We start from the raw sequence: 15,218 nt of genomic DNA on the forward strand, positions 1-15,218 counted from the left end.
ACACCTGCTCCCTTGTCACACCTGAGACCTTGTAACACTAATTTGGACATTTTCACTTAGGGGTGTACTCACTTTTGTTGCCAGCGGTTTAGACATTAATGGCTGTTGAGTTATTTTGAGGGGACATCAAATTTACACTGTTATACAAGCTGTACACTCACTACTTTACATTGTAGCAAAGTGTCATTTCTTCAGTGTTGTCACATGTAAAGATATAATAAAATATTTACAAAAATATGAGAGGTGTACTCACTTTTGTGAGATACTGTAGATCAGACCAAAATGAGGGACAAACGAGGAGTAAAGAGGGACTTAGTTCCAAATCGGGGTCAGTCCCTCAAAATCAGGGACAGTTATACGCCTAAATGCGTGATGCATCTAAACATGTTTGCCAAATGTGGCTTTAGGTATGGTTTTAAGCTGCTTTTTTCCTGCAAAGGCGTCCAGTTGAGGAAAATGCATGAATGAGGCCTAAAAAGTGAGTGAAAGTCTGCTTTTATAGGAAACAGTCCTCCACATGTAATAATAAATGATAATCCCGATGCCCCTCCAGGCCAGTAGGTGGCACAATTGCTGTACTCAGTCATCCAGGAAGGGCTGGTAGGCTGGTGAGACAGTAACGTGTGCTGGAAGTGCTGGCAGAGCTCAGATCATCTGTTGGTGTGAGAAGTGTACAGAGCAGAGGAGGGAGCCCAGTCCTGGAGGATGACTTCTATACAGGATCCCGTAGTCATTGTGTCTGCTGCCCGCACACCCATAGGTAACCAGCAACCCTATTCATTGCCTGTATATAATGTGTTCCCAGTCATTCTGTGTACTGGACATTCATGATCTATGTTCCTGGTGGGTGTATTATTATTATTATTATTATTCAGAAAACAGATTTGTTTTGCTAGGAATGCAATATAATAAATCTGTATAAATCCAGATCTAGGATCTGTCCCTTGTACTGTGATGAATGGCACCCCAGGAATTGCTCTATAATGGGTGTGTAGGAAGGGGGTGCACATACTTTATTTGGGGAGACATTGCATCCTAATGTCTGCTCTGTTATTATAGATCACTGTTGCAGATTCTTGAAAAAAATGTATAATTAAAGGAGCACACACATTGCAATCTCATTGTATAGCTCATCACACATATTGAAATCTGATTGTACGATTCCTTTTAGATCTGTCAACAACTATGTACTGCAAGGGACCTGCCTGATTGACTGGATAGCTTAAATTAGTCCTCATATTACATCATTTTGGTAAATCTAAAGTTGATTGTATAGTGATTGTATGGCGACCCTTAGATCTACCAACACGTATACAAGTGTTTGCCTAGCTGGATACAGATAGATTAGGTAGGTCCTCATATTACATTGTTTTGGTAATATGCTGATTCCACAGTAGAGTTGCCACCTCATCCCTTTAAACCCAAACACCTTTGAATTACACAGGTTCTGAGGCTAATTAAATGCAGATAAGGCACCAAGTACGTTTAATTATTATTATTATACAGGATTTATATAGCGCTGACAGTTTACGCAGCGCTTTACAACATTAGGACAGACAGTACAATACAATTCAATACAGGAGGACTCAGAGGGCCCTGCTCGTTAGAGCTTACAATCTAGGAGGGAAGGTCAAGTTATACAAAGGGTAATAGCTGTGGGGGATGAGCTAATGGAGAAAATAGTGGAGTTGTTAGATTGAGGCAGGATAGGCTTCTCTGAAGAGGAAAGTTTTCAGGGATCGCCTAAAAGTGGATAAATTTGGAGACAGTGTGACAGATTGGGGTAGGGAATTCCAGAGGATGGGTGAGGCTCGGGAGAAGTCCTGGAGGCGGATATGGGAGGAGGTGATGAGGGAGCTAGAGAGCAGGAGGTCTTGGGAGGAACGGAGATGGCGATTAGGTTGGTATTTTGAGACTAGGTTAGTGATGTAGCTGGGGGCAGAGTTGTGGATGGCTTTGTAACTTATTGTTAGTATTTTGAATTTAATTCGTTGGGTGAGTGGTAGCCAATGGAGGGATTGGCAGAGAGGGGTAGCAGACACTGAGCGGTTTGTAAGGTGGATGAGTCTGGCAGCAGCATTCATGATGGACTGAAGGGGGGATAGTCTGTTTAAAGGTAAGCCAATGAGAGTGAGTTGCAGTAATCAAGGCGAGAGATAACCAGAGAGTGAATCAGGAGCTTTGTGGTTTCATTGGTTAGAAAAGGGCGGAGGTTGAGGCGGCAAGCTTTGGAAAGTGATTATTACCACCTTAATCAGTCACAGAACCTGTGTAATTAATATGTGTTCGGGCTTAACCACTTGCTTACTGGGCACTTAGACCCCCCTCCTGTCCAGACCAATTCTCAGCTTTCAGCGCTGTCACACTTTGAATGACAATTGCGCGGTCATACAACACTGTACCCAAATGACATTTTTATCATTTTTTTCCCCACAAATAGAGCTTTCTTTTGGTGGTATTTAATCATAGCTGGGATTTTTATTTTTTGCTAAACAAACAAAAAAAGATGGAAAATTTTGAAAAAAAAAAAAAAAATCATGTTTCATAGTTTGTTATAAAATTTTGCAAACAGGTCATTTTTCTCCTTCATTGATATGCGCTGATGAGGCGGCACTGATAGGCTGCACTGGTGGGCACTGATGGGCACAGATAAGGTGGCATAGATGGGCACTGACAGATGGCACTGATAGGTGGCACAGATTCACTGATGGGCACTGATAGGTGGCACTGATGTGCAGCACTGTTGTTGAGGCACTGATTGTGGACACTGATGGGGGGGCACTGATGGGTGGCGCTGGTGGGCACTGTTGCCTACTGATAGGTGGCACTGGCAGGGGTCACAGGTGGGCACTGAGGATCTGCAGCAGCTCACCGTGATCAGGACTGATGTCCCTCTCACGGCCGCCGGTGATCGGCTTTTTTTTTTCTCCTCACGCTGTCAGCACGAGGAGAAAAAATAGCCAATTACTGGCTCTGTTGACATCACATGATCAGCTGATAGCTGATCACGTGGTAAGGGGTCGGTGAACGACCCCTTACTCCAATATGTGATCCAGCGAGTCTCACAGACTCGCTGAACCCAGTGTGTGCCACGCGTGCCCTGCAGGGGGCGCGCAGGCCACTCGGGCACAGGAGGACGTCAATGGATGTACTCCCTATAGCGCAGATCTGAAGGTGGCAACCATAATCCAGAGAAAGGCTAAAACACAGATTCTACTGATTCTTGTTGGTAGCCACCCCAGATATTCAGCCCTCTGAATGTAGCCTTAAAGCGGAGTTCTACCCAAAAGTGGAACTCTCGCTTATACGCTTCCTCCGCTTATGGTTACCACCTCATCCCTTTAAACCCAAACACATATTAATTACACAAGTTCTGTGGCTGATTACGGTGGTAATTAAATTCACTTGTTGCCTTATCTGCATTTAATTAGTCTCAGAACCTGTGTAATTCAAAGGTGTTGGGGTTTAAAGGGATGAGGTTGCAACTCTACCTCCAGTGCCACATTTGGCACCTTTCGGGGGGGGGGGGGGCCTGTTTTTGACGGGTCCGCTTCCGGAGACCCGATCTCCCGGAAGTTCGGCCCCCCTCCTCCTTTCGCTGACGCCGGGCCAATTAGAAAGTGCAGCGCGCTTCGAGCATGCGACGTAGGGAACCCGCTGTGAAGCTAAAAGGCTTCGCTACCAGGTTCCCTCACCAGGAATGACGGCGGCAGCACCTGGGAGTCGATCTGAAGATCGGCTTTGGTGCCGACATCACGGGCTCCCTGCACAGGTGAGTGCCCTAATATTAAAAGTCAGCAGCTACAGTATTTGTGCCCCAGCCTGCGTTAAGAGAGATTTCCAGCATAATTTATGCTTATGCGCATATTTTTATTCTAGCCAATAGAATGAGTTTATGCTCATACACATATAAACACAATACGGGCATAAATGCACAGCGTTCGAGGCATTTTTTTCTGGCATATTTGGAGTATTTTTTCATATGCCTGTGTGCATGAGCCCTTATACACATTATGATCTGCAGAGCTCAAATACCACAATTACTCTATTTTCATCATCAATTTACAAAAAAAAAACAGTAAGGGCTCATGCCCATGGTTACATTTGCTCTCATGGTGAGCCCCTGGAATAGTTGCAGGTGGCTGTATGTAGCGATGCACAGCTAATTCCGTAATGTGGTGCATGCTTACAGGCATATTGTCCCAATTACATGGAGTGAGTTACAGTCATTACATCTCAGCCCGTGAACCACATTACGCAAGTAGCGGCTCAGAACTGCATTCGGGCACCTTCAACCTATTTATGTCTATGGGCAGCTATGCACATCACCAGGGGCTCCCAGACACTAAAATATGCCCATTTGTTTACACTGTGCAGATGAAGGCACGGATGCGCATGAGCCCTATATATATCGGTATTTTATGTGAAATCGATTTTTTTTCTTTCCAAGCGCGTGAGCCCTTAGAGTTACAATCTGACCGTACAATTTTGGGGTTGATTTCCAACTCATCAATTAACTGCAGCAGCCATAGGTATAAGGCTTAGTTTACACCTTCAGGTGAAACTGAGCGCGCATGTGCATTCCCGCACGGTTTCAGGGTGTTCAAGCATGTCATGTGTAGGGCAGCCCATTCATTTCAGTGAAACATGGAAAAAGGGGTCCCTAAAGGCTCATTCACATCATAAGGTGCATCTGAGTGTGTTTTGTTCTTTTTTTTGGCGCATTTAGGGCAGCCCATTGATTTCAATGGGCTGCCCTATGCGCATGAAATGTGCAAAAATAGTGCTTTACCATGTGTTTTGGTAGGCATATTTGCCAGATGCGTTGGGGTACCATTAAGAATTCTTGGTCTGTGCGTCTGCAGAAGGCAACTCATTTTCGTGTGGTGTGGGAAAACGAGCAATTTTGCACTTGTTCCTGCACTGCATCTGGCCTGAATACGGCTGTTTTCACATAGGCTTTCCGATCAGGTCGGCCTGTCAGTTTTACAGGTGGACCTGATTGGACCCTCCAGTCTCTTCTATGGAGCGGCGGGTGCCAGCGGACACATGTCCACTGATGCCCACCGCTATCCAATCCTGTCCACCAAAAACAGCAAATTGGATTGGATGACAGTTGGATGGAAACAGACAGGTGGTCCGTTTCGATCCGATTGCCCCATAGAGGAGAGCGGGGCTGTGTCTGTGTCCGCTCTGCATGTTGGAACGCACACGGACCTGTCATCTACCTGCTCAGCGGGGAGATCCGGCGGAGGCGGACTATGGACATGCCCGCGTGACACCAGCCTAAAGCTTTACTCTTTTCTAAAAATACGCTGCACCAAACCACCTGGTTTGGCATGTGCGAAGACGCAAGTGTTTGCAAATTAATGGCACCACCACATGTCTGCTAAAGGGCAGCGCGTTTCTTTGCGTGTTGGGATAGCACATTCCTGGAACGATGTGAACCTAACCTAAGGGATTAAGTACATGGAGATTGGGAGGTATTTCTAACACGCCAGATTTCATTTTTGAATAAAACATAGAAATCTGTTCAATTTCTCCAGAACTTGGTATATATAGATCATTGTAGGGTTACATACATTAAGGCTCGGTTTCCATTCTTGCGACCCATACTGCGACTTTGCAATGCGATTTGATGCGATGTCATACGACTGGTGAGAACCATGGGAGAACAAGTTGCACCAAAGTCAGAACAAAGTAGTACAAGAACCATTTTTGGAGTCGCTGCGACTTGAGTCGCACCAATTAGAACGGGGACCATTGAAATACATGGATTTTGACTTGTCATGCGACTTCACATGTGTCAAGTCGCACTACAACACGCAGTAGTGGAAACAGAGCCTAACAGTAGAAGATGTAAACACAGACAAAGAAGAGCACATGCTGCATAGTCATCTATTTACATACAATGAGCTTCCCTGGGAATTCACAGCTTCCAGCGTAGCCTGCTGGATCTGGGGTTCATGAATATTCATGACCTCAGTGTGGAGTGAAGGGAGGAGTTTTCTGTGATGACAGTCAGCCCTACTCTCTTTTGCTGCTGATTGGCTGGCTAATGTAGAACCATATATGCTGGTTGCTGTATGATAGGGTAGCTGTTCAGCTGGCATCCCTCCCAGCATTCTGATTGCCTGTGAGTGTAGAGCCATATCCCAGGTCCAAGCTGTCAGTCCATGCCTCCTCTGCATACTGTCAGTGTGATTGGACGATCAGTCTACTCCACTGATCGTATCATCTTCTTTTGTCTCGAGTCATAAGGGAAAGTCTAAAGGCAAATTGTCAAAGCACTCAGCCATGTATAACATCAGTAATGTTTAAACACATGAACCTTGCTATCCCTATACAACCTTTCTTGGCTCTCCTTAAATAACCTGTCCTTCTACAACCTTTCACAAATTTGCTTTATAAAGCTGTCAGCTGGAAAATTTCATATAGCTGCTTTCGCTTAAGACTGCCAAAAACTTTATCTTTGTGCCTCTGTACAGTTTTTAATAGATTACCCAAATAAGTAATACCAATTTTGTATAAATGTGAAAAAAATCCTCTCGCTATTATGTAAGGATCAACCAAAAATTATAAATGTATAAGAAAGGAAAATAGAGCTGCTACCACTGAACAGTGCATACACCAACTAGTAATATACATACAAAAAGAAAAGAAAGTGAAGGGCTCTAAATAATAAAATATCAAAATGCCCAAGATGTATACATCAAAAAATGACAGCAAATATATCAAAAGTGCAAAATATAGCGTTGTAAAGACTACTAAAAAGAAACCATAAAAAGGATCCAATATACACTATATTGGCAAAAGTATTGGGACACCTGCCTTTCCCCTCATATGAACTTTGATGGCATCCCAGTCTTAGTCTGTAGGGTTCAATATTGAGTTGGCCCACCCTTTGCAGCTATAACAGCTTCAACTCTTCTGGGAAGGCTGTCCACAAGGTTTAGGAGTGTGTCTATGGGAATGTTTGACCATTCTTCCAGAAGCGCATTTGTGAGGACAGGCACTGATGTGAACGAGAAGGCCTGGCTCGCAGTCTCTGCTCTAATTCATCTCAAAGGTGTTCTATCAGGTTGAGGTCAGGACTTGGTGCAGGCCAGTCAATTTCCTCCACCCCAAACTCGCTCATCCATGTCTTTATTGGTCCTTTCTTTGTGCACTGGTGTAAAATCATTTGGTGGAGGGGGGATTATGGTGTGGGGTTGTTTTTCAGGGGTTGGGCCTGGCCCCTTGGTTTCAGTGAAGGGAACTCTTAAGGCATCAGCATACCAAGACATTTTGGACAATTTCACGCTCCCAACTTTGTGGGAACAGTTTGGGGAAAGCTCCTTCCTGTTCCAACATGACTCCGCATCAGTGCACAAAGCAACATCCATAAAGACATGGATGAGCGAGTTTGGGGTGGAGGAACTTGACTGGCCTGCACAGAGTCCTGGCCTCAACCCAATAGAACACCTTTGGGATGAATTAGAGCAGAGACTGAGAGCCAGGCCTTCTCGTCCAACATCAGAGTTGAAGCAAAAACAAAAGTCCCATACACACTCCAATTTAGGATGTGAGATCAATCAAAATAAAATAGTTTTGAAGGGCAGCAGCACCAATAGAAGTGTCCGATCTGCAGCCAAGCCCCATATACTAATATGAATATTGTGCACTTTCCCCTCCCGTTAAATTGTTGGCTCCATGAGCAGGGCCCTCTGAATCCTTCTGTATTGAACTGTATTGTAATCATACTATCCCCCTTTACATTGTTACGTGTTGTGTAAACTGTTGGCACTATATAAACCCTGTATAATAAAAATAATACAAGTCCTGATCTCAGTCCATTAACGGTTTATGAAACAGAGCTGATCAGGAGAGAACATGTTCTCCCCCGATCATCTCCACACACTGAGAATCTGTGATTGACCGACGCAAAAACGGCGAGTTTATGAAGCTGCGATCTCAGCACTTCACTGGCGATCTGAGTCAGAATTCACGTTCCCTGATTCACCAGCTCAGAGGTGGAGAATCGGGGAGAGAAGAGAGAATCCTGGGGGAAGGAGGAAGATTTTCACCGTGTCCCCCTGCCATGTCTGTCTGTGTGTGTATGTATGTATGTGTATGTGTGTGTATATATATATATATTCTAAGAAGGCCGGTATGGTAGCCTGAATTTTATGGGAGGAGCCCGGAGGGTATTTAAGCAGCCCACTCGCCCATGCTCTTTGTCAGTTCCAGTGTGTGATACTACATGTCACTGGGCTGACTCTTCCCAGCTCACCTCATGTTTGTGAGTCTGTGCATTCGATCGCAAGTGCATTGCGGCTTCTCCGTTCGTGGTTTCGTCAGCGGTTCCTGCTCACTGTTGCAGGTAGTATTAGAACCTTTTCGTATCATGTGCAATCTTGCGATTCGTTATACTTGCTATCCTGCATCACTTTCTTAAAAAACCTGCCTCCGAGTTGTTGGCGCTCATTTGTAAATCCAAGCCTCCGAACTGCTGTTGGTCGTTATCTGATATCACTCGCCATAGGCTTCACTGGTTATAGGATTCACTGTCCATGGGGTTGCCATCTCATCCATTTGGAGATGAGCATGTATTGCTTGTACGGGTTCTGTGCCTGATGCACTCACAAGTCTTGTGAAACAGTCTCCCTTTTGGCCTACAGATGTGAGCACTTGGCTTGCTGCTGCCATGTTGGTTTGCATGAATAGAAAGAACGTCTGTCTTGGGGAAATATAAGTTCTGGGGAGACTTTCAAAATTTCCTGTGCTGGGAGAGACTGCTAGCAGCAGTCATGGCTTTTTGGTAAGCAAGCTACCTCACACTTGGGTGTTGACCTGAACACTTGTTGATTCCAATTAGGAAAACTGGAATCACAGCTCCTGTTTCCTGCAATTCACCTTTTCTCGTGTGGAGGCACACTATTATGGATTTTCTTAAGGATCACTTTGGGACATTGCTTTAGTTTTCCTTTTTTCTCATTTTTTTTTTTTTTTTGGATTTTTTTCTTTTTTTTTTGGGGGGGGGGGGCTAATTTGTTGGTTTTATTTTATTTATCATTAGTTTATCATTATTTGAGTAGTTCACTATTATAGTTGTTGCTGTATCTTAGATTTATTATTCAACTTGCCATCTAATTTTGATTTTTATTTCAATAATTCCTGGCACAAATTTATTATTTTTCAATTTCCAGCGCCGCACTGATTGTATTATTTATTATGTTGTAAGTCTTGTCGCGTGTATGTGATCCACATCTCTCTCGGTCATAGGGCCACGACTATAGCTATCTATCATGTAGGGGGACAAATATTTTGTTAACTAGGTGGGCGGACTCCTCTGGGAATGTCCGTGTACTGAGCAGTGATAGTTTATTACCCCTTAATAAACGGACATCTCTGTTTCAGTGAATTTCTGGTACTGTAATCTTGTTATGCCTCACAAGATTCCAGTATTGGGGGACGTTCTCCACTGTTTGAAGCGTTTGTAGATCTCCACCGGTTCATAAACTGGCATCCAGAAGTGAACAATCTCCTCTGTGAATGCCGGAGAATGGAATAGTGAAAAATTTTCACTGCTTTATAAATGGACACCAGCCAGACTCCTGGTCCTTTAAATGTCTCCTCCAGTTGATATACCCATGTGAAAGGAAAAAGGCAAATAGTGTAGACCGCTGGATAATATTTATTATAAATAAAAACATGTCACTAACAATAGAATAGGTTAAAACCGCAAGTTCACACAGAGTCATCCACAAACCGAGCTTCAGCAAAATGGCATCCTCGTCTCGCCCAGCGTGATGAGATCATCGCCCAGCTGACGCGTTGCGCCAATCTGGTGCTTTCTCAAAAGCTTTTGGCTGTCCTTACGCAACCTGTCACAAATTTGGTTTATAAAGCTACAAGCTGGAACATTTCTGGCGGTCAAATTTCAGTTTTATATTTGTGCTTCTGTACAGTTCTGATGTGTGTGTGTGTGTGTGTGTGTGTGTGTGTTTTTTTTTTTTTTTTGTTCTTTTTTAAACTTTTTTATTAAATTTTCAAAGTGCACATAAAGCTGTAGCCCACGCAGGGGCAAGAGCAACAGGTCTCATTCTCGTACAGCAACATAAGAACTTAAAACAATCTACTAAACTACTGCCCCAATGTGGGGAGAGGGTTTGGCTCAGGATTAACTGTGCTCAAACCTGGGGTACCAGGATACAAATTAAGTTGATTACATTGGGACCGAGAGCGTAGTCAGAAACTATACTTTAACTAGAATAGGCTTGATTGCCGCTTGTTGTAGTGGAGTCATCAAGCCAACATGCCCAAACCTTATTAAATTTATTGGGGCAAGCCCTGTTCGCATAGGTGGCCTTATACAAGGGTAGACTGGGATTTATCAGACCCTTCCAGAATTGGACAGAAGGAGGGGATGGATGCTTCCGATTCATTGTGATGGCTTTTCGAGTGTAAAACAGTAAAAGATTAATGAGTATTCTCCTGGCCATGGTCACTGACAGTTGTTCAACCAGTCCTAACAAACAATATTATGGGTCGCATGGTATATGGAGCTTGGTTACACATTTGATCACTTGAAGGACTGAAGGACCTCTTGCCAGTATTGTTGTATAGCTGGACAGCTCCAAAAGATATGGAAAAACTCTGCAGGTTGGTGTGTACATCGCTAACACGATGGGGAATGTGCTGCAGACATCCTGTGGAGCCCGTGAGGTATATAGTATGCTCTGTGCAGAATTTTATATTGAACCATCTTATCCCTGGCTGAGACCAGGGGGGAAAAGGGTAGGGATGTACTGGCCATCGAGACTACCGGGAGTTTCCTGGTGGGCCGATGTCTCATTGGGCCGGTTTGAGTGACAGCCTGTCAAAGTATTGGCTGCACGGCCCGCACAGCCATTACATTGAGCACTGCTGTGATGCAGGGGTGGACTGACCTATCGGCACTGTGGGGCCCCATGACAGGCTCTGCAACACTAGCACTGGAAGTGGCTGCAATAGGCCCTCTCACAGTGTTCTGTTCCCCGCCGGCCCTCCTTCCCTCCCGTCCACCCCAGGTGCTTGTACGTGACATCATCTGGGATGGACGAGAAGAGCGGAGGGGCCGACAGAGAGCAGCGCACCATGAGAGGTCTTATTGCAGGCATCGGGTGAGGCTGTGTACTGTTGCCATCACTGGGGAGGGGAGAGCAATTTTGTGTTTGGCCCAAGCCTGTGGGTCTGGGATGGTGTAGAAATGTGGGAGATTGGGATTTGGCCACAATGGTGTATGTGGAGAGAGAGAATTCGGCTGGTGCGTCTTCAGAGCTTCACTCATTTTCCACACTTGTATGGTGGTGCACACGGAAGGAGTGAGATGGTGTGGGGACTTTTTCCCCCTAAACAGCCCCTGTAAGGCCTTCTGAGAGTTGACACTTGCCTCCAGCACTGTAGCAAAATTGGTTAGATCAGGCTGAAGCCACCAGTGGGCGGTCACTAGCTGGGTAGCCAAAAAATATTTATAACAGTCGGGAGGAGCCAATCCCCCCCCCCCATCCACAGGCCTAGTCAAAGTGGTATATTTGTATCTGGGTGATTCTATCCCCGGATAAAGGATGTGAAAAATTGTTTAATGGAGTTATAGAGTTTTTTTTTTTTTAAAGCCACTGAGGAGAGTTTCTAAAAATATACGTGAATTTGGGGAGGCTAATACATCCAATTAGTGAGAGGGGTAGATTGCTCCATGCCTTCAGTCTAGTCTTTACCCCAGCCAGCACAGGATCCAGGTTGAGTTACACAAAGTCCCTACTATATCTGGATATCACAATTCCCAGATAGGTAAAGTGATCAACCCACTGCAGTGGGAGAGAGGGGGGTGAAGAAGATCTAGTCTCCTCATCTACTGGAAACAGCTGGGACTTGTGCCAATTCACCCATAAACCCGTGAAGGCTGAGAAGGTGTTCAGAATTCTAAGGGCACCTTGCAGCGAGGCCCCAGCATTGTTCAAGAAAAGTAGTAAGTCTTCCGCATAGCCACTCTCTCCTCCAGCCACCCCACCCGAAGGCCGCAAATCTCGTTTGAAATTCTGAGGGCTTCAGCAATGGGTTCCATGGCCAGGACAAAGAGGGCCGGGGAGAGAGGGCATTCCTGTCTGGTACCCCTCTGCAGGGGAAAAGGGGCAGATAGCAAGCCATTAAGCCTTATGCTTGCCAGGGGGCCAGTGTAGAGCGTATGTACCCAGTAAATAAATTTTAGTGGGAATTCCATCCTCCTCATTACCTCCCATAGATACGCCCATTCCACAGTATCGAATGCCTTTTCCATGTCTAGGGTGGCAATTGTTCTAGTACCCTGGTTTGTATGGAGGGCATAGATATTGGAGAATAATGGGCGTATGTTAATATCTGTGGACCTACCGGGCATAAACCCCGTTTGATCCGGGTCTACAAGGGATTTTATAACTTTGTTTAGTCTGGTGGCTAACAACTTCGTAAGGATCTTCAGATCACAATTGAGAAGTACAGTTGGTCTGTAGGAGGTGCACAGCTTGGGATCCTTATTGGGCTTGGGTATTAAGATAATGTGGTCTTCCATCATTGAGGGGGGTAAAGAGCCTGCTAGTAAACAGGATTTGAACAGCTTGGCCAGTCTTGGAGCAAGCATTTCAGTGTGGGCTCTATAGAATTCAATGGGTAAGCCATCAGGGCCCGGGGCCTTACCTGCCGGGAAAGACTGTATGGCAAGTGTAATTTCTTCCGGGGTGAAGTCTCACTTCTGATGTTTTTAATAGATTACCCACATACCAATACCAATTTTGCGATGCAGGTTTAAATTATTTGGATCTAGTATCCCCCAATGATGGTGTCGGGTTTTTCCTTTTTCCTCTTATTATTTATATGGTGCTGTTGCTTTTGTACAGCTTTGTAAAGCTGAACACTAGAATTCTTTTGTATTGCCATATACCATAAAATCTGATTTGATCTCCTTTAGATCCACCATCAACTATGTAGTACAAATCTTGCCTGATTGGATACTATATATTTGTGGTAAAGCTAAAGGAGATTTCACGAGATTATACAATGTATGGCTAACTTTACATTGGCCCAGCCTGGTACCATGTAAGTATGCATGTCTCATACCAGATGGGCCTCTGGAGAATCTGATAATCAGACCCCTTTCACACTGGGGCACTTTTCAGGTGTTTTAGCACTAAAACTACCGCCTGTAAATTGCCTCTCAAGCCACCCCAGTGTGAAAGCCCGAGTGCTTTCACACTTGGGAGGTGCGCTTGCAGGACAGGAAAAAAAGTCCTGCAAGCAGCATCTTTGGGGCAGTGCAATGAATGGGCATCGCTGCCGAAGCGCCACAAAACGGGCGCTATTAACCCTTTCCTCGGCTGCTAGTGGGAGTTAAAAGCAGGTCACTCACATGGCATTGTATTTTTTACAGTCAATAAAAGGCATTCTTTGATTGGACAAAGTAGAAAAATACAAGGTGTTCTAGTAATGGCGGCAGTGCAAACCCATTTATAATGAATGGGTTGCCTTAAAGCAGGGTGGATTTGATTTAAATCAAGTTGATTTAAATCACTAGTAAAAAGGTTTGATTTAAATCAACTGGATTTAAATCATAATTTTTAAAGAACAACTGTTATCTCTGTCCCTCAGCGGCTCCTCCTCTGACCCGCTGTTGACTCACCGACAGTCGCATTCACTTTAATGGGACAGCTGGTGATGCGGCAGTAACACAACAAGGTGAGGGACGTGCGGCAGCAGGTAAGTGGATGCCCGCTAACAACCACTGCCATGACGTATCTGAAATGACAGGTGCTCATTAAATGTAAGGACTCATTCTTGCTGGTAGAATCTTTAATATTTGCAAACAAAATGAAGGTTTCCTATTTAGAATAATAATCTGTCAGGTAAGTAAAACAGCAATATCAGAACCAATTCAATCATACAGTTTGTAGTGTACATAGATTTGCAAAACAATGGGATAAAGGAATGTTCCTGAACTTTGTTTTATCTCATGGTTACTGTGAAATTGTATGAATGCATCAATGCAGTGCATGTTCTCTCAGCTTGCAGAGCTTGGATTCATTGAATAAGTTTACCAAAAATGTACATATTGCAGAATATACAGCCTCATGCTACATAACTAAGCTCCATTTAATGCTGAATAAACTAAATTATTAATGTATCTTAAGTAGAAAACTATCTTTAGATAGATTTTTACTCCAAAAGCATTTTTTTTAGAAATAGATTTGATTGAAATCAAAAAAATCTGATTTAAATCAAAAAAGTCAGATATATTTTTTTTTTTTTTTCAGAATCATTGATTTATATCCACCCTGCCTTAAAGTGTAACCCTTAGCAATGAAATATGAACAAAGCATATCCCTTTATAGTGTATACTTGTCTCAATTAAGAGACTACGTGCCCAGCAGACTGACAGCCTCAGTTCTGTTCCTGTATGCTGTGTGAAAGGGGGGGCGTCCCTTTCCTCCAATTAGCTCTCAGAGCAGTGTGTAATGTCATCTGTTCACCCCCCTTTTTTCTGACGGCTTAGAAAAGCTTTATAAATTCTGCACTTTGAATGGATGAAGAGAAGACTGCAGATGAACAGGTACAACTTCTGTAGGGGGATTTGTGAATTTTGTGTATCACCTGAAGCCAGTGGGTATATGTGACTGTTTACAACCACTTTAAGCCAACACACTCTCATGCATATCATAGCAGGTGGTAATGCATTGTGGCTGATCACTTTAATGTGAATGATCTTTAAGTGTTATCTGTAACCACATTGGTCCTTGCCCCTGTGATTTGACTAATGGTCATTATGCAGTTCTTAGTTCTGTACTATTTACATATTTCCCCTCTGTTAGGTTCATTTAATGGAGCCCTGTCCACTCTCCCGGTTCATACCCTGGGCACCGTAGTGATCAGTGAAGTTCTGAAGAGAGCTGATATTAAACCAGATGAAATCTCCGAAGTTATATTTGGACATGTGTTGACATCAGGTAATCTACTTTGTCTAATGTTCTATTTAGAATGTATCCAATTTATTGCGTTTTCCTAGTGTCTAGAGAGGAAACATTTTATGCAATACCTTAGACTAGGTACGCACCTATCCATATGCTTGTCAGTCATTATTTTGGTGTGTTTTGTCCATGCGTTTTTCTTGCACTTTTATCCAAGTCAATGGACCCAAAAGCGCACCTTCCTGCATGAAAAAAGTCCTTGCA

General features: G+C 44.0%; 1 protein-coding gene across 1 annotated transcript in view; it reads left to right on the forward strand.

The window, feature by feature from the left end:
* The first annotated feature begins 583 nt into the window (after positions 1-583).
* The window catches only part of ACAT2 (acetyl-CoA acetyltransferase 2), a 57,960-nt gene continuing 43,325 nt past the window's right edge, over positions 584-15,218 (forward strand). The window contains exons 1-2 of the mRNA XM_073627862.1: positions 584-760; positions 14,859-14,993. Of these exons, the coding sequence (XP_073483963.1) occupies positions 706-760; positions 14,859-14,993 (190 nt within the window). The 5' untranslated portion in view covers positions 584-705. The remainder of the gene's footprint in view (positions 761-14,858; positions 14,994-15,218) is intronic.

Source organism: Aquarana catesbeiana, linkage group LG04 (genome assembly GCF_042186555.1).
Source record: "Aquarana catesbeiana isolate 2022-GZ linkage group LG04, ASM4218655v1, whole genome shotgun sequence".
Lineage (NCBI taxonomy): Eukaryota > Metazoa > Chordata > Amphibia > Anura > Ranidae > Aquarana > Aquarana catesbeiana.